The sequence below is a fragment of the Typopeltis vanoorti genome, chromosome 3 (assembly GCF_054136105.1).
Source record: "Typopeltis vanoorti isolate ZY-2024b chromosome 3, IOZ_Tvanoo_1.0, whole genome shotgun sequence".
In the NCBI taxonomy this organism is placed as follows: Eukaryota; Metazoa; Arthropoda; class Arachnida; order Uropygi; family Thelyphonidae; genus Typopeltis; species Typopeltis vanoorti.
This window is the reverse complement of record NC_143551.1, coordinates 97,922,158-97,941,933: the sequence shown is the minus strand read 5'-3', so window position 1 is coordinate 97,941,933 and position 19,776 is coordinate 97,922,158. Positions and strand designations below refer to the sequence as shown.

The following is a 19,776-nucleotide window of genomic DNA, read 5'->3' as shown; positions in this document are numbered from 1 at the left end:
TCAGAGTGGCATTCAAACCAATCAACACTATTCGGAAATTTTTAAGATCACCGAAAGATCCTCACCCAGTCTACAAGTACTCTGGAGTATATAACATACCTTGCTCATGTGGTATTAGTTACGTAGGTCAGACCTCTAGAAGCTTTGAAATGAGAAAGAAAGAACACATAGGATATGTCAGAAATAACAGACAAGACATTTCAGGCCTTTCATGCCACTTTGCCTCTACTAACCATCACATTGAGTGGGATAAGAGCCTTATGCCATACATAGAAGATAACTACCATTCAAGAACCTTTAAAGAAGCAGCTACAGTCGCTCATAAAACTGAAAATCTAAACAAGAATCAAGGTCTAATTTTACCAGAAATTTGGAAAACTTTTATCAGATCATTAAACATCAAAGAAATGAACTTTCATAACAATTACGTCATGAGCCATAACGAATAAATCACGTTAACGAGACACGCACATTGTCACGCACAATACCAATTTTTTGTATGAATTAGAACCATCAGTTATAACCTAGTCTGTAACCTTCATTTTAGCTTACTAGTTTGTATTCCCTGAGGATGCCAATAGAAAAAGATTGGCGAAACATGTAGGAGGATAAAATAAAGCTACTTGACAAAGATTAGATAAAAAAAGTGTAATAGTCTTATGAATAATTGTCAAGAAAAAATTCAACATAAATGTTCATGATATTCCAGGTATTATGGACTGCAAGTGTCATTTGAGATGTGTAGTAAATAAGCACTATTGATTTGATACTGCAGGGTAAGTGATCAGCTGTAAATGTGCAAGTTTCACCTTCATGTATCTAATATACCCTGCTAACATCATGTGAATTGTAAGTCTTTTTCTACCTTGAAAATGTTCTTTCTAATCGGCAAAAAGTTGTGTGTGTGTGTGTGTAGCAATCCATCGATTGTCATCATTGACAACTAATAATTATAGTTTTACTCTGTCTACTTATGCTAGGAGCTCTGTCCCTATAGTTTTTGCCCACTAGTCCCACTGAATAACTAGTATATCAATAATTTTTGCCATATCCAGGCACACAAGATTTATTATTTTAATCTACACCAAAACAATGCTTGCATTAATAGCTTTAACCACCCCTGTGTAATTACTCATCCCATCATGTTATATTAATGCATATTTGATAATGTGTGGTAAAAGGTGGCTTGTGCTCCCTTTACAATTCAGAAAATATTTTGGACTTCTTAAATTAAATAATTATGCAGTATTAGATGTTTCCCATCAGCTGCTCACAAGAAGGTACCTCTGCATAGAATTTCATCTTGGTAGCCTAATGGAAGTTGGTAACAGTGGTTCTGTCAGCCATGCACTCACTCACTCAGGAGTGGCCATACTATATACGGATAAAGTAATCTACCATTTATCCGACTACAGTGAAAAGGCAGTTTGCAGTTCTGATAATCGGATCAGATAAATGAAGTAAAATACATGTTGCTGTACTATAAAAAAAGCCGATCCATGCATGGATTGGTTCATTGAAGGATCATTGTTTTGAAAGTCAGATAAATGGTAGATTACTGTATATTTTTTTAAAAGTATGAATTAAATTGTATTTCAATTTTATTGTCAAATGTAATAAATGTTTATTGCCTTTTGTTGATTTACTGTCAATTTGCAACATTTTATTGCCTCGCCTTCAGATTCACATTAAAGATCACAAATAATTGATATTTATATATGTGTGTTTGTGTACTTTGTTTTGTTTTTCAGATAGTAGAACAGAACCAAATCTTGATGATCTGAGTTTGGCTTTTAAAGATCTAGGAGTGTCTCTCCAAGAGCTAGAAGAATATGTAAATAATGTTGAACCTGTACCATTTGCTCACAAAGTAAAGGCATTTCCTGTTCCACATGCCTCTAATCTTCAGCATATTAAGCCTGGGAGTAGAGAGCTACTCCATCGTCCTGAATGGGTACATGAACATTTGCCAGCAATGCACCCTGAATTGGAAGGTATATTTTTATGTGTTATTATTGAGCTTTATACAATTTTTTTTATATGAATGTTTATAACTTATTATTGCATAACATAGATAAAATATAATACTGATTTGCAGTTAGGATTATCCTGAAAGTCACTGGAGATTTGGAAATAATGTATATAGCTGATAAGCATGAGGCAAAGGATTAATTATAGTCCAAAAATTAGATGTTAAATTGAGGTTGAATCAGTAACCCTGTTTGTTGATTACTGATCTGTGTTTGTTTATTTATTTATTTACCTGCATTTACTTAAAACCACATATAGATTATAGAGGTTAGGCTTGTACCACAAGTATTATTTGAGTATGTATCTCTGAAATATGACAAGAGAAATTTGTAATATAAAAGAAACAATGTTTAATTAAATAACTATATAAACAGTTATATACATAAAAAACAACAACTAAGAATTGCATTTTCTCTCACTCACTTGGAATTCAAATTCAGGAATTATAAGGATTCCAACAATAAACAAAATAAAGAAAACAGGTTCCTTTACAAATCCTCTCTAGGATTAAACAACTAGCTTTTCTCTATGGTTTGTATACAGCAAACAAAGGAAACATATTCCTTTAGTAATCCTCTCTAGAATTAAAACAACCATTGTATATCAATACAATCATTTCCAATTAAGGAATTTTTCACACTCTGGTTAGCTTGTAAATTAAGGACCATCCTGCAGCTGTAACTTGAGTACACATTATCTCAAGAAATATTTACTTCACTCTAGAAAGTTTAACATGAAGACAAAATACATTAACCTGTCTACCCTACATTTCTCTGAATACAATCTTCATTTACATATATCCAGTTCCTATTAACTGAATAATTGTTTTTTTATTCCTTGCCTTCAGCATTCTGTAATATATACAATATTACAAGGAACACTGTTTAGAAGAAATGCACAACTTTTTTTGCTTGGGATAAAATATTCCATCCTTATTCCATCCATTGACGGGAGACAAATACAGGGTTATAATAAATAAACAGTATATATACCTTGTGCTGGACTTACTTTATCCAAATTTTGAGCTACCTTTATTCCTTACAGCAAAACTAGATTTGATGCCTTCCTCTAGATTATCTTCTCGTGGTCATACATGACTTGAAAGAAATTATTACTTTTGGATAAATCCGTAGGTCTCAGAATACGTTTCTATAACCCTTTCTTTCAAAAAACTAACCGATACATTACACAGCCATCTTTCTTCCTCTCTTGTCTCTCCTCATTCTCATGTGTGCATTCGCGTGCTAGATTCAAGCTCACTGTTATTGGCTGAAAGTGCAGCACTGTCTTTGAAATGTGTATACTGCCAATTCACACGTTTTTACTGCCATTGCATAACTTTACTGAAGTTAGCAAAATACATCATAATATAACCTAAAGTTACTGTTAATTTTAACAACAACAATTTACACAAAAAAAAAAAAAAAAATTACATAACCCTCTTTGTGGAGACATGAGACCTTAGTAGGACACGAGGTTTTGAGAGTGCTGGATCTGATCATAGCATCAGAGAACTTAACAGTAACCAATGTTGCTAATCTGCCTCCGCTTGGGTAAAGTGATCATGCAGTCTTGCCACACAAGCAGAATTTTCTGTTAAGGTGATAAATGTGGAATTACAAAGCAGGTGATTATGATAAACTGAAAAGTCAGCTTTCAGCAGTGCTGTGGCATAAGAATTTAGAGGAGAGAATGCTGGTGTTGTATGGGAGGTAGTCAAGGAATGTTTGAAGAAAGCAGTATCAGTCAAAAGGATAAATCAGGTAGTAGTAAGATGGATGAATAGCATCAAGCAGGCGTTGCATATAAAGAAAAAGTTGTGGGAGGAATATAAAGGAGAAAGTTGATCTGCATGCCCATGAGCAGTGCAAGGTACAGGCAAGAATGGTGACCTGTATGGTAAGGAAGACCAAATCTAATTATGAGAGAAAGCTAGCTGATGAGGCCAAAAGAAATCCTGAAGAATTCTTTTGCTGTGTAGCAAGTAAAAGGAGAAATTACTTTAAAAATTCTGATAGTGGTTAGGTAACAGAAGCAAACCCAATAGTTGAATTGCTGATTGAGCATTTTTCAAGAGTGTGATTTAAGAAAGATTGAAGGAATTCAGTTTGAGAAGAGTAAGAAGAGAGGGTATCTAATTGAGACATTTAAGTTAGTAAAGGGTTGTTACCAAGTTAATTATTATTATTAAAAGAGACCTCCACGGAGTCAGGAACTCATCGAGGGAGCCACATAATACACGCACCAGCTATTATACTTATTCTTAAATTCACGCACCACTCTATGAGAGAAAAATCTTGATCTCACTCCTTCTTAGCACCATTCATTCTCAGCTTCCAAGGATGCCCTTTCAGAAGTTTATGTCTCAATCATATCACCCCCCCCCCTTCCTACTGTTTGCTAGTGTCTACAGTCTACAAATTCTCAATATATCTTCATAATCAGCATTCCACAATCCTGATATCATTTTTAACACTCTCCTTTGCACTCTCTCCACTGTATCAGAATCACGATGGAAACCAGGAGACCAGACTTGCACACAGTAGTTTAAGTGAGGTCTTATCAAAGCCTTGTAAAGTGGCAAAATGACATCTTTATCTTTACATGTGAAAGTTTGTTTCAGTATTGAAATTATCTTTTGAGTTGTATATGCAGTCCTTGCTACATTTCCCCTGAACTTCAACTTGCTATCTACAAACACTCCAAGATCCCTAACTTGATCAGTTTCTTCTAGCATAATCCCACCAATATAATACAACACTGGATATCAAATCACACCAAAGTGCATAGCTTTGCATTTACTGACATTGAACTGACATCCATTTTGCCCATAATCATCAGAGCATTCCTTATTACCCTACCTATCTTTGCATCATCAGCAAATAGCTGTATGTCACCTGTGAAATCCTTCCCAGTATCATTAATGTACAGATTAAATAACAATGGACCAAGGACTGAATATTGTGCTACACCACTAGTTGCCTTAAATCTTGCAGACTCACATCCTCCACATACAACTTTTTGATATCAGTCAGCCATCCTCTTATCCACACTAATATTTTATAATCTAAAGGTATATTTCATATTCCAGTTTGTGCAACAATCTTCCATGCTGTATTCTGTCAGAAGCCTTAGCAAAATTCAAAAGTATCATAGTGTATTTATTTCCCTTGTCTAGTTCAGTCATAATATTATACAATGTGTGCAAGTTTCTAAAACATGACCTTCCCTTAGTAAACTCATGCTATTCATTGCAAAGTAGAGATTCATTACCAGCCCATTCCTGAATGCGAGCCCTAACCAATTTTTCAAAAATCTTCACCATCACTTCTGAGATACATTTGGTCGATAGTTGGGTATATCAGTCTTTGCACCACCCTTGCACAATGGGATTACCATACATTCTTTCCGTTCCTGCGGAATCTTCCCTGTTCTAAGACTCAAATTATATAGCCTGGTCAAAGGAATAGCCAGTTCATCTGTACACTCTTTTCGCACCCGTGCTGATATCCCATCAGTCCCTATTTGCTGAATTGTTATTCAGTTCATGCAACAGCTGTAATACCTCCTCTTCATATACCTGAGTTCCTTTATTCAGTGAAGAGGTGAAGTAAATGTTGCATACATCAGGTTGATAGCTTTTAGCAAAATGGCAGTCTTTTAATTGAACAACCTCTCTACATCTGCCACCCTCACACCATCTGCATTCAGAAGAGTTATTATTTCATATTTATTCTTTCTTTTACTTGCAGCATATTGATAGAATTCTTGGAGGTTGTCTTTAACTTGCAGAGCTAGTTTCTTGACATATTCAGACTTAGCTTTCCATGCAACACTTGTGACTATTCTAGCCTGCTGCTTATAATTTTCATAATGAACATTATCCTTATGCACATGGTATTCCTTCCACATCATTCTCTTCTTACAAATCTTTTGCTGGTAAGGTTACACAACCATTTGACTACTACCCTATTTGTTCTTTGAACTCTTGGGACACAATTCTGATATTGCATCATTGAAGTATTTTTCAAATGTCGAAGACATTTTTTCGTAGAATGGGGGAAAGGGAGAAATAACTTCACGACTGGGCTAAGCTACTGGTGTTTAAAGGGGCTATATATGACTGAATGAATGAATGAATATATGACTTCTGCATTGCTTCAACCTTTGTATCTCTTCTGGATCTGGCTCACACCAATGAGACTCAATAAAGGTCGAAACCAGTCTGGGTAGTGTCCCTTCCCATAATTCATAGCATTATACATATCTGTAAGGATATATGTGCCTTGCAGTTTGGAATACTAAGGCAAGTGATGTGGAGTCATTAGTCCCTATATACAAGTAGCCAAGTTGTGAAGTTACTTCATATGCAAACTTTGTTTGCTTACACTTGGATAAAGGATGAAACAAAGAATATAATTTCTTAGCATCTTTAATTTCTTCATATAACGTCCATGCCATGATGGGATTTGAACCCACAACCTGTTGGTTGGAAAGCAAAGATACTGCCCACTCAGTCAAACCAACTAGCAAATCTTGAGTTATCTTGGTTTCCTCTTCCCTAATCAGTATCTTTTGCAGCTTGTTCTGTATCAATTATGATTTCTGTTCCTAAAAAATGAGTGTTATTTTTTTATATGGGTACTCTGTAGTACAGCTGCGATTTTAATTATTATCATTATTACTTCAGAGGAAGAAAGTATGCTGTTATCACCAAGTTCAACTGTTGATGGACCTGTTAAAAAAGCTGGCTTAGAAGCAACCCCAAGTAGCACTGGCGGTGAGACACCTTCACCTTTAGGTAGTCCTCGTCCATCAGCCAAGCGTTCTCTTGACTTTTCTGGAGAAGTACCAAATTCCAAGAAGCCAAGGTAAAATCTTTATTGTTGAAATTACTCTTCAATCTGTATACAAGGCTTGCATTGCTATATATTGCTGCATAGTAAGACTCTTCATCTGAGTTTCAATTATAATCATAATAAAGAAAGAGAATGCAAAATTCTGTAGCTTTATCTTCTCTTGCCAAAATTATTTAAATTCTGTACCTAATAATTAAGTTATCGGTCCTAAAAATGCACATACGTACTCAGTATTCACTTTATCCCTCTTATGATGTGATTTATACAACCTCGTAATAAATTTCCTTTCTTGATTCAATTTAGTTCCAGAAAGTGGTTCAGTATTCTGAAAATACCACCACTGTCATAAATAAATTCCCAATAATGTACATTCCATGGGTGTACTGTATACTATGATGCTACGACATGGTTATGTTTGTATTACTATCATTAGTTGGCAGATCATTAGTTGTTACACATTTATTTAATGGTGATTTGCACTACGAGGGGAGGGGGACTGAAAAGTTCTGATAAACACCTAGAACAATAATGATATTAAAGAAACTGATATAACCACAAGAAAGAACATACTAGTAGCAGAGTTATGAAGTTAACTTATGTACTTATATTCTTATATCTTCGTATGTTCTTTCTTGTCATTACATTAGTTGCTTTAATATTTTTTTTTCTAGGTGTTTATCAGAACCTTTCAGCCCCCCCCCCCCTCCTTAAAATGCTAACTATGCTGATGCATGTACATTCACTCTGTTACCATGGTAACCAGAGCTGAGGCTACTTATGAAATTGGGCACATCATTTAAAACTATAAAGTAACTCTCAGCAACAACACCATTTTAAGTAAATTTTTAATTTGTTAAATGAATTGTGATATCAATTTATTAACTGTATTTGTTTAAATAAATTAATATCAGTAAATTTGAAATAAATTTTGAATAAATTGATATTGGGGTGTTTAAAGGTCAAAGCTGTATAACTGAGAGGAGACCTCCACATAGCCTTTAAAGGAATGCGGAGAACCGACCAGGGCTTCTGACCTAATGTCCAATCCTCACCTTCTCATGGTGCACCTGTTAGGTATCTACCTGGATACTGAATGAACGAGAATAGGCTGGCAATTTGGGATTTAGCTGACCAAATTGTATCCTTATTGGTTCAACCACAATATTAAATGATGGCACAACATGACAGAATTTCATGCTGGCTAGGGTGTCTCCCGGTTTAATAAAGCACCCCCTATTGTTTTCGCCGGGGAACCAGGAAAAACAGCAAAAAATCAGCTACTAGAACAAACCATAAAACACACCCCCAACTCAATATCACCAGAGTTCAAGATTTGTACTATCAACATAAGAACATAATAAAAATAAATGGAGCTAGCTGAGGAATTGGATAAGTGCCAGATCGATATAATAGGAGTGACGGATACAAAAAAAGCAAATCTGATGAGATCTTTCTGAGTAATAAATACAAAATGTTATATTCAGGCAATGACAATCAAAGAAAAGAAGGAGTGGCCATGGTATTCAACACTAAATTCGAGGCTAACTTCTTGAATGGCAGGTAATTTCAAGTAGAGTGATGTGGACAAATATAAGAATGGGGAACTGGACAGTGAGACTTATTTTTGCCTATGGTTTCACAAAAGGTTCTGCTAAGTTAGAAGTGGAGGAATTTTTTGAGGCTTTAGAGAAACCAACTGCCACAATGAAAAATGAAAAGTTGGTCCTTGTTGGGGATCTAAATAGCAAAGTAGGAAATGATTGTCAGACATACAAAAATATACAAACATCATTCAAGAAAAAATGAAAGAATTTGAAAACAGGAATCAAGCCTTGGATATTCAGTGGCAAGCTCTGAAGAAAACATTGATTGATTCAGCTAGAGAGGCATGTGGTGAGGTTGTCTGCGAGGATAGAAAAATCAGAACTCCATGGTGGACACAGGAAGTTAAAGAGGCAGTGAAGGAAAAGAAGAAAGCATATCAAAAGTTCCTGGCAAATAAGTCAGCTTATGCTCTTAGAGAATACAGAGACAAATGTAAGAAAGCTGAACACTGTGTGAAATTAGCTAAACAAAAGTCATGGGAAGACTTTGGTAAGAACATAGAAAATAAATATCAAGAAGGTGGCAAGATATTCTGGAGGGTGTTGAAGAAGTTCAGAAATGGAGAAAAGAGTGCTGTAAAAGGAATTGGAGATGATAGAGGTGATATGAAAACTGGAAAAAAAGATATCCTTGACGTATGGAATAAGTACTTTGAAAAATTGTTAAATGAAACTAGCAGTGATGACAGCACAGTGATAAAAAACACTGACTAGGCATGCAAATATATCCATACTTGAAGTAGAAAAAGCCATCAAAAGTCTGAAATGTGGAAAGACAGGTGGAGTAGATGATATTCGACCAGAAATATTCAAATATGGAGGTATAAAAATCTTACATTCGCTGCACTGCATAGTTCAGAGGGCCTGAACAGAGGGACGAATTCCAGACGATTGGAATAGAGCTCTCATAGTATCCATATATAAAAAGGGAAATAAAACTGAATGTGAGAATTACAGAGGTATTTCTCTACTGAGTGTTCTAAGATTTATGCCAGTATACTTGAGAAACGGTTGATTGTGGACGAGAAGTTTTGTTTGTGAAGAAGAAGCTGGATTCAGGCCAAATAGAGGCTGTCAGGATCATATTTTCACTTTACGACAAATAGTTGAGAAATCATGGAAATATAACAAATATCTGTATTTAAGTTTTGTAGATCTGGAAAAAGCATATGACAAGGTGCCAAGAGAGAAGCTATTCAAAATGCTACAGTTGTATGGTGTCAGTGGGGCATTATATCAAACAATACTTTGTCTTTATTTGAGTTGTAAGTCAACAGCTAGAATTGAAGGAAGTACAGGAAGATGGTTTAATGTTAAATCTGGTGTCAGACAAGGATGTACATTATCCCTTCTGTTATTCATTATCTATATGGATCACATTATGAAGGAAAGTGGTATTAAATCTGATATCAAAATCGAGATTTTAATGTCAACTCTTTGCTTTATGCAGATGATATTATACTTCTAAATAAATCCACTACAAGTCTGCAAGATTCCCTGACTAAATTGATTAACTGCTGTAATAGATATATATATATAGTATGAAGGTCAGCAATAACAAGACAAAGACAATGAAAATAGGCAGAAGCATTGAAAATATCAACTGCATTGTGAATGGAGAACCTATAGAACAAGTAAAACATTTCTGCTAATTAGCCACGATTTTTAGTGAAGATGGTAAATGAAATATGGAAATAGACAACAGAATGAACAATGTAGGTATGGTTGGAAGTCAATTGAATAAATTCATATGGAATAAGAGAGAAATTAGTCAGAACATTAATTTCTGTATACAAGACAGTGTTCAAACCAGTTTTAACTTATGGATCTGAGAGCTGGGTTAAAAATTGTCCAGTTGATCAAACGACAATATGTAGCCAAGCCAAGCTGATTTTTGAGAGGCTAAAAGTAGAAGCTGGAGAAGTGGCCAAAGAAGAAAATTTCATGGCCAGTAATGGTTGGCTCAACTGATTTAAAAATCGCTGTAACTGGCACAGCATCGCTGAGAGTGGAGAGGCGGCAAGTGCTGATAAAGAGGCTACGTCTTCTTTTCCTGAGGCACTTAAGGCTATCAGTGAGGAAGGTAGCTATAGCAGTCAAATCATATTTAATGTAGATGCGACTGGCTCGTTTTGGAAAAAGATGCTTAAGAGAATTTTCATCGCACATGAAGAGAAAACGTTTCCTGGCTTTAAGGCTTCCAAAGACTGGTTGACAATAATGCTTGGTGGAAATGCAGCTGGTGATTGCAAGTTAAAACCTCTCTTAATTTATCGCTCCGAAAATCCAAGAGCTCTAAAAAAAAAAAAATCTAAAGCTGGCTTGCCAGTGATTTGGAAGTCAAATTCTAAAGCTTGGATGACAGCTTATATTTTTGAAGACTGGTTTGGTCACCACTTCATACCTGTTGAATGTTATTGCCAGTTTAAAAAAATTCCGTTTAAAGTTATGCTCATTATTGATAATGCACCTGGTCACCCTCCTGCAACTTTAATTAATTTTGATTCACGTATAAAAGTTGTTTTCTTTCCCTCGAAATACTGCCAGCTTACTACAACCGATGGACCAAGGAGTTATCAAAACATTCAAAGCATAATATACACAGCGTTCGTTTGCAAGTCTGAATGAAGCTATAAGGCAAAATGAGCAACTGTCTGTTAAAGAGTTTTGGAAACAGTTTAATGTTTTAAATGCTGTAAGGATTATCAGAAATTCTTGGGGTGAAATTTCCCAAAAATCCTTGAATGGTGTCTGGAAAAAACTTTGTCCATCCTTTTTTAAATGCTAAATGGAAATGTTGCCAGAAACTGATCAAGTTGCTGAGGCAGTAGAAGAAGTTGTCAACCTTGCCAGGCAATTAGATTTAGAAGTCAACAGTGAAGATGTCAGTGAGCTGTTAGACTCACATAACAAGGAGCTTACAACTGATGAGCTCATAGAGATGCTTGAGTAAAGAGCTACTGAAGAGACCGAAACCTCAGATCCAGTTCTACCAGAAAAGCACATGGCAATTGCAAAATTAACAAAAGGTCTCAGCTTAATTAAGAAAGGTTCATAGATTTTGGAGGACATAGATTCTAACGAGGAACGAATTGTAGCCACCAGGCAAAGAATAAAAAAATAATTGGCTTGCTATGAAGAAATTTTGCATGACAAGAAAAAGACATTATGCCGACTCTATTAGATTTTATGAAACCATCGACATCGAAATAACTTTCTTTTTTTTTTATGTACAAAAAACTACAATTATGATTATATTTCTTAAAAAATGTAAGTTATTTTGTAAACCTTTGGTCCCAATTAACTAATATTTTGTATTGTATATATAAATTACATGCAAAATTATACCCCAAGTTACATGAATTCGACTTACTCGCTTTTTGTTGGTCCCACCTACCGCGTAACTTCGGGTTTTACTGTACTAAGTATTATATTCAGGCAATAAAATTCAGTGAAAAGAAGGAGTAGCTGTAATATTCAACAGTAAATACAAGGATAATCTTCTTCAGTGGTAGTCAATATCAAGTAGAATGATGTGGGCAAATATTGGAATGGGAAACTGGACAACGAGACTTTTTTTTTTTGCCCTGTAGTCCCACAGGAGATTCCACAAAGAAAAAAATGAAGGATTTTTTCGTGGCATTAAAGAAGGCATCTGACACAATGAAAAAGGAATAGTTTGTCCTTGTTGGAAAACTAAACAGAAGAGTAGGAAATGATTACCAGACATACAGAAATGTTTTGGTAAAATTTGGAGAAAAGAGTAAAGGTAATAATAATGCCTGCCGAATGTCTGTTCAGGACATGGATTAATGATTATTAACAAAATATTCCAACATAAAAATGTGCACAAATTCACATGGGGAGAAGATGCAAGAAATAAGAATAGCCTCATTGACTATGCTATAGTTGATGGCAATGTTTTTCCACTGGTTCAGGACACAAGAGTATACAGAGGATTTGAAATAGGAAGTGATTACTATTTAGTTTTGAGCAATAAAATTGAATTTCATATTGAAAAGCAGTGTGTAAGAAAGTTTTAAATTGAATCAAAGTTAAACAGCTTTCAGAGTTGAACTGGAGACTGAAATTCATAGGCATTATTCAAAAAAAAGAAAGAAAGAATTTGAAAACAAGAACCAAATCTTGGAAATTCATTGGCAAACCCTGAAGAAAACTTTGATTGATTCAGCCAGAGAGGCATGTGGTGAGGTTGTCTGTAAGGATAGGAAAAATCAGAACTCCATGGTGAATTCAGGAAATTATGAAGGCAGTGAAGGAAAAGAAGTAAGCATATTGAAAGTTCTTGGCAAGTTAGTCAGCTTGTGTTCTTAGAGAATACAGAGAAAAATGTAAGCAAGTGAAACACTGTGTAAAACTGGCTAAACAGAAGTAATGGGAAGACTTTGGTAAGAATATAGAAAATAAATGCCAGGAAAGTGGTAAGATATTCTGGAGTATGTTGAAAAAGAATAGAAATGGAGGAAAGAGTACTATAAAAGGAATCGGAGATTTATACATATACACAAATCTCTCTCTCTTTCTCTCTCTCTCTCTATATATATATATATATAGAGAGAGAGAGAGAGAGAAAGAGATATATATGGAGTACTATAAAAGAAATCAGTCTGCATGGTTAGCTAGTGGCTTTTGCGCTTCGCAACCATATGCCTGGGGAAGGAGAGTCCCAGGTTCGATTCCCGTTGAAGATGAGAAACTTGATGATCTTCCTCAGCCATAGCCAAGTTAGCCGGTCTTGGCCATGGGTAGAGTTTTTTCACCAGTTTATCTGGCATTTTTCATTCCGCAAGCAGGCAAAACCGGCCCCGTGAACGTACGCTAGTACAGTCAAAAATATATCCCCCCCCCCCCCAGTGGCAGGCCAGGCGACAGGTCGGTTGGGAGTGGTACTAACAAGTAACATGCGGACCCTGCATAGGAAGTGGGAATAACACGTAGTGAAAGAAGAAGAAGACTATAAAAGGAATCAGAGATTTATACATATATATAAATCTCTCTCTCTCTCTATATATATATATACACAGGTAACCCTCGTATAACGTGGTACTTATACAACGTGGTCTACAAACTGTAGTAACCCTTTATCTTTTCATATATTTTTCAACGTGCGACTTAAAAATCAGATTTTATCTTCGTTAAATTTGTGTCTGCCTGTATCCCGCATGTAGTTGTAAGTAGTGAATTTATATTAGGGGAAATATCCTTTAGCTCACATACATGTATGTCAATTGTTTACTGTATAAAATGTTTATTGTTGAAAATCGTCTTCGTTTTCTGCCAGGAAAGTGCATTAAAAATCATAAGTGTGTTAATCTCAAGCTGAGTTTTTGGTGAGTTACATACAATAAGTAATGCTTTTTTTTTCATGTTAAAAAATTTATTTTTATAGTAATGGCGATATGGTTGAAAATGAAATTAGTGAATTAATTGATGGGAAAATAGATTTAAATGAGGAGAAACTGGTACAATTAATAGATGATGTCAAACCAAATGGCGGGGAAAGTTCTGATGAAGATTCTGATTGTGATGAATCCGTTAAAGAATTCAGTTTAAAGAAATTAGCAGAAGGATTGAACTTGGGAAGAAAGTTATTTTATGAATAATCATCTCTCAATGGAGCGCTTCAGAAAATTCACGAGACAATTAGATATTTGTTTAGCTCCATATTATGAACTTAAAAAATTGCAGCATAGTGGTAAGCAAGGTCTTATTATTGACTTCTTGATAACTTAAACCAGCTTAAGTATTCAATGAGAATTATACAAATGGTGTCCAAGAGATTTCAAGTGATGATGACGTCCGGCCACTCATAAATAAAGAACATCTACAAAATGTTAGTTTTGAAGAGAGTGATGACGATTGAAATATACACTTTATTTTATTTTGCCTAAAACATTTATGTATTATGTGTTTTAAGTTTACATACAATTTAAAATTTTTTATAATTTTATACTATGTATTTGTTTCATAGTTTATATGTTTTCTTAACTTACATGAATTACCTGAATTAAATAAAAATATATTTTTTGTTGGATATGTCATTGTTTATATAATAATCTTTAAAAAAAACTATTTCGGAACCTAACCCTACTTTTTCTCTCTGATCTGAGTCTCGCATAACGCGATTTATATAACGCGGCATTTCTATGGAACCTAACATCTGCGTTATAGATATATAACGCAGGTTACCTGAGATTTATATATTTATACATATATAAATCTGATTCCTTTTATAGTACTCTTTCCTCCATTTCTATTATTTTTCAATGGCTTCCATTGAAAAATAATAGAATTCCATTGAATAATAATTACTATTATTACTATTATTACGGGCAACTCCAGGGAGTCATTGGACTCATCGAGGGAGGCCCCAAATCATATTCATCACAACTATTTGACATTCATACAGTATCTATCATACCTCGCCTTAAACTCATTCACTGTCACAGCATCCACCACAGACTCAGGGAGCGCATTCCACTCATTCACTACTCTAAAAGTAAAGAACCCAGCTCTAACACCTTTACTAACCACACTTTTGCCCAGTTTCCATGGATGTCCCCTAGTCCTCCCACAACCAGCCCTGTTCTCAAAAATATCTTCTGAATCAATTTTATAGAAACCCTTCAGTAATTTGAATGTCTCAATCATATCTCCCCTCCTCCGCCTATCAACCAATTTTTGCAACCCACAAATCCTCAACCTGTTCTCATACGGTTCATTCCACAGACCTGCTATCATCTTGGTCACTCGCCTCTGGATCCTCTCCACCTCCTCCCCATCAAGAAGAAACCTAGGTGACCAAATCTGAGCACAGTAGTCTAGATGGGGTCTTATCAAGGCTCGATACAGAGGAACAATAACCTGCTTGTCTCTGCTTGTCATCATATTCTTCAGCAGCCAAGTGATTTGATGAGCTGTTTTGGTCACTTTTGCAATGTGTCCCCTAAATTTCAATTCCTTATCTACCAACACTCCTAAATCTCGTGCCTCATCAATTTCCTGGAGCACGGTTCCACAAATGCAGTAAACTGCCGCCAATCTTTTCACCCCAAAATGCATAACCTTACATTTTGCCACATTAAACTGACATCCATTCTCCTTAGCCCAGACCTCCAATCTATCCAAATCATCCTGCAAAATTTTGACGTCATCTGCATTCACTATTGCCCTACCCAACTTCGCATCATCCGCAAACAAATGAACTGTTCCTCTCAGATCATTGCCTATATCATTTATGAACAAATTAAACAGCAGTGGTCCAAGAACAGATCCTTGTGGCACACCACTAGTCGCAGGCCATCTTGTGGACTCTACTCCCGAGTAAACCACTCTCTGATATCTCTCCGTCAACCACCCTCCTACCCATCTCACAAACCCTATGTCCATTCCCATATGCTGCAATTTACTGATTAGAATTCCATGTGGAATCCTGTCAAAGGCCTTGGCAAGGTCCAGTAGAATCACCGTAAACCCATTACCCTTATCCAGTTCAGCCGTCACTGTGTTATAATACGTGAGCAAGTTACTGAGGCATGACCTACCCTTCACAAAACCATGCTGTCCCCGATACAGTATCCCATTTTCTTCTATCCAATCTTGTATTTTCCTCTTGACTATTTTCTCTAAGACCTTGACAATGATTCCTGATATGCTAATCGGTCGGTAATTTACAACAGCAGTCTTGGAACCACCTTTATGCAGTGGAACTATTTTCCCCTCTTTCCACCCGCTCGGGACTAACCCAGACCCGAGACGCAAATTAAACAAAATGGTCAAGGGTACTGACAATTCTTTAGCTGCTTCTCGTACAACACGAGCTGGTATACCATCCAATCCCACAGATGTATTGACATTGAGGTTATGCAATAGACTACTCACCTCCACTTCATTAACCACAATTCCCGTATAATCTACTGGTTTATTCGTTTCTGCAATGTCACCACCTGGATGATATACTTTTGCAAAGTGCTCACTCAGTAACTCAACTATCTCAACTGATTCAGTTACCTCCCTACCATCGGCATTCTTTAAAATCAATCTGCCATGTACATTTTTCCTTTTACTTGCTACATATCTAAAAAACTGTTTAGGATTCTCTTTAGCCTGCATGGCCAATGTTCTTTCGTAATCCTTTTTTGCTTTTCTTACCACACTCGTCACCCTTCTGGCCTGTGCTTTATACCGTTCATGTGCCTGCCGGTCACCCTTCTCCTTAAATTCCCTCCATAGTTGTTTCTTTTTTTGCAACTCAAGCTTAATGGTGTTATTCATCCATTTAACCCCTACTTGATTTATTATTCGGACTCTAGGTATACAGTCAGCCATTGCTTCTTGCAAGCACTTCTTAACTACTTCCCATGCACTATCAACTTCTAGTCCTTGCAGTTGTACATGCCATGGCACTGAACCAATCAAACTCCTAAGCTTGTCATACTTTCCAGCCCGATAATTCCACATGTACCCTGTCTTAATTGAAAATTCTACACCTTTAGCCACCTCCCAAGTTAAGACCCTATGATCACTCTCACCGATTGGTGGCAATGTGGTCATATTTGTTACAGCCAAATCCTCAGATGTAATTACTAGGTCAAGTACTCTCTGACCCCTAGTATTTTCCATTACATGCTGTCGCAGATAGTTATCCCTTAATAACCGCATAAAATCCAGTTCCTTCCTCCCGTGTGTCCTCTCCTCACTCCAATCAATGCGACCATAGTTGAAATCTCCCATAATAATCACCCTCCTTCCACCCATTTCTTCTATTTGCTTGTGCATACTGTCACCACCATCTTTTCCATCACCTGGTCTATAGCAGCACCCAATTGTATATTTAGTTCTGCTAGCCACAATCTCACACCAAATGGCCTCAAATGTGCTCTTTTCTCTATCCTGCAATTCAACTTTTATTCTCCTTGGCTGGAGCTTGTCAGCTATCATCAACAATACTCCTCCCCCATTTTATTCTCTCTGTCATTCCTGAACACACTATACCCATCACATTCAATCCCACTAGTTATATCATCTACAGTCAGCCATGTTTCACTAATACCTATAACCTGTGGTCTGGAAGTGCCAACCATGGCCAAAAACTTTTCCTTCTTGTTCCTAATACTCCTAGTATTAGTGTACATGAATTTTAGACCCCCATTAGCCCCAACCCTACCTTGTTGCCTTATATTAACTATCCCACTCAGATTTGTTGTCCTTATTTGCTCTGGCATATTATATTCATTCTTACATTCAACTGCCTCCATAAGGACTGTATCTCTACTCCCTCCCCCCCCCCCCTAACAAATCTAGTTTCCCTGAATTTGCACATCCACTACATTCAGCAACACTTTCTCAAGTCTTCTTACACCGTAACCATTCAAATGCAAGCCATCCATCTTATATAGATCCTTTCGCCCATCAAACTCACTCCACACATCCACAAATTCCACATCACTCGTCATACATAACCCACGCATAAAGTCATTTGCAATTATAGCCCTCCTTTTAAACATTTCACTGTCATACTGTGGCAAAAGACTAATCATTCTAACTCTCTCACTCTTTTCTTTTGCTACCTCAAACAATTCATTCAGGTCTTCTATCATTTCCATTTTATCTCCTTTCAAATCATTCGTACCTGCCACAACAATCATTTCTTTCACCCTTTCCTTTTGCTCTCTAATAGACGCAGTTACGTCCTTTATGGTCGCACCAGGTTGGTATGATTTTGTCAAATCCTCTACTAACACACCTCGTACTAACGAGTCTCCATACAGCACTCGATAATAGAATTCCATTGAATAATAATAAGCATATATCTGGTCCACACATGAAAGGCCACAAGATGTATAGCACACTAGTGCTGTGTGAGGGCAAGAGGAATAGAAGAAAGGAGTCTGTTCACATTGTGCTTGAAAGCTGCTGAGGGTTGTAATCATTAGGGAAGGCAGAGTGGGGGAGACTGTTCTGAAGGACAGAAGTAGATGGAATAAAAGAGGAGGCAGTGAAATTGGTTTGATGAGTTTTAAGAAGGACTATAAAAGGGTGTTGGTTACCAGTGGCTCTTGTTTTAATGATTTTGGAGAAGAATGGAGGAATCATAATGGCCAATTCAGCAAAGCACTGTCCATGAAAATATCTGTAAAAGAGGCACAAGGCAGAAACTGAACGTCTATGAGAGAAGGATTGAAGTGGATCTGTGAGAGAGGGATCATTAATTAGCTGGATTGTCCTTTTCTGGATAAAATCGAGTAATCTTAGAGAGGATTTTGGTGAACAACCCAAAATATGGGAGCAATATTCCATGGCTGGGTGGATTTGGGCTTTGTCTAGTGTTAGCAGCTTCTTGTAGTGTCTTGTGCAAAAAAGTACACCAAGTTTTCTGGCAGCTGCAGAAGCTATGGTTGAAATATGGTTGTGCCAGGAAAGATTAGAGGTACAAGTCAGTCCAAGAAGAGAAATCTAATCATGTTTGGATATCTCAATATTAATGAAGATAAGGAGGAGAGATGCGCCTCCATAGCTCAGTCTGTATAGACGAAGCCCTTTGGGTTCGATTCGCATCCAAGACATGTGGAACTTTATCTGGTCTCTTTCGACTAAAGGTGAGTTGCTGGTCTCATATGGAGGTAGGGATTTTTTTCACTCAGAAACTCAGGTGTTTCATCTTCTCAAATGGGCACACCGGGAGTCATAGGGCCAACCACCTTATCCTGGAGACAGTTGCGGGCGTGAAATCCACAGCTAAAGAACCTCCATGGTTTCTGAAAAGCTTAAGACAAGACAATGGGGGGGGGGGATAGATCAGACAAAACCGAGTTTTGGTAGCATTGAAGTTTTCAAGGTTGTCTATGCCCCATTTGGTATATAGCTAGGATATGTGAGTTCCGGTCCCTGGTCATGGTAGATCTTGAGGATTCTAATATTTGATCACTAACAGGTTTGTCAAATGAAAAGGAGGAATGGAGTGTGCTGTCATCAGCAAATCTAATGATAGGATTGGAAGTCTGTGAGAGCAGGTTGTATATATACAAGAGGACTAATGCATTGGTGGGGAAAATCTGAGGCATGTAAGCCGTCCACCATGACATGTAGTGACCGACCAACGAGAAAGTTGGTGATCCAGTTGCAGAGTGGGAAAGGCAGACATAGGAATGGCAGTTTGGTGAGTAGATTCCTGTGCCCAATCCGATCAAATCAAATGCCTTTGAAATGTCGAGGGCAACCACCACGTGAGTTTGTCTAATATTTTCCATGGTCTGAGTCCA

General features: G+C 36.7%; 1 protein-coding gene across 2 annotated transcripts in view; it reads left to right on the top strand.

The window, feature by feature from the left end:
* LOC150108408 (uncharacterized) overlaps window positions 1-19,776 on the top strand; it is a 371,725-nt gene that overhangs the window by 180,909 nt on the left and 171,040 nt on the right. For both annotated transcript variants that reach the window (XM_090390757.1, XM_090390758.1), the window contains 2 exons: window positions 1,752-1,994; window positions 6,722-6,902. In XM_090390757.1, coding sequence (XP_090246883.1) covers window positions 1,752-1,994; window positions 6,722-6,902 — 424 coding nt within the window. The remainder of the gene's footprint in view (window positions 1-1,751; window positions 1,995-6,721; window positions 6,903-19,776) is intronic.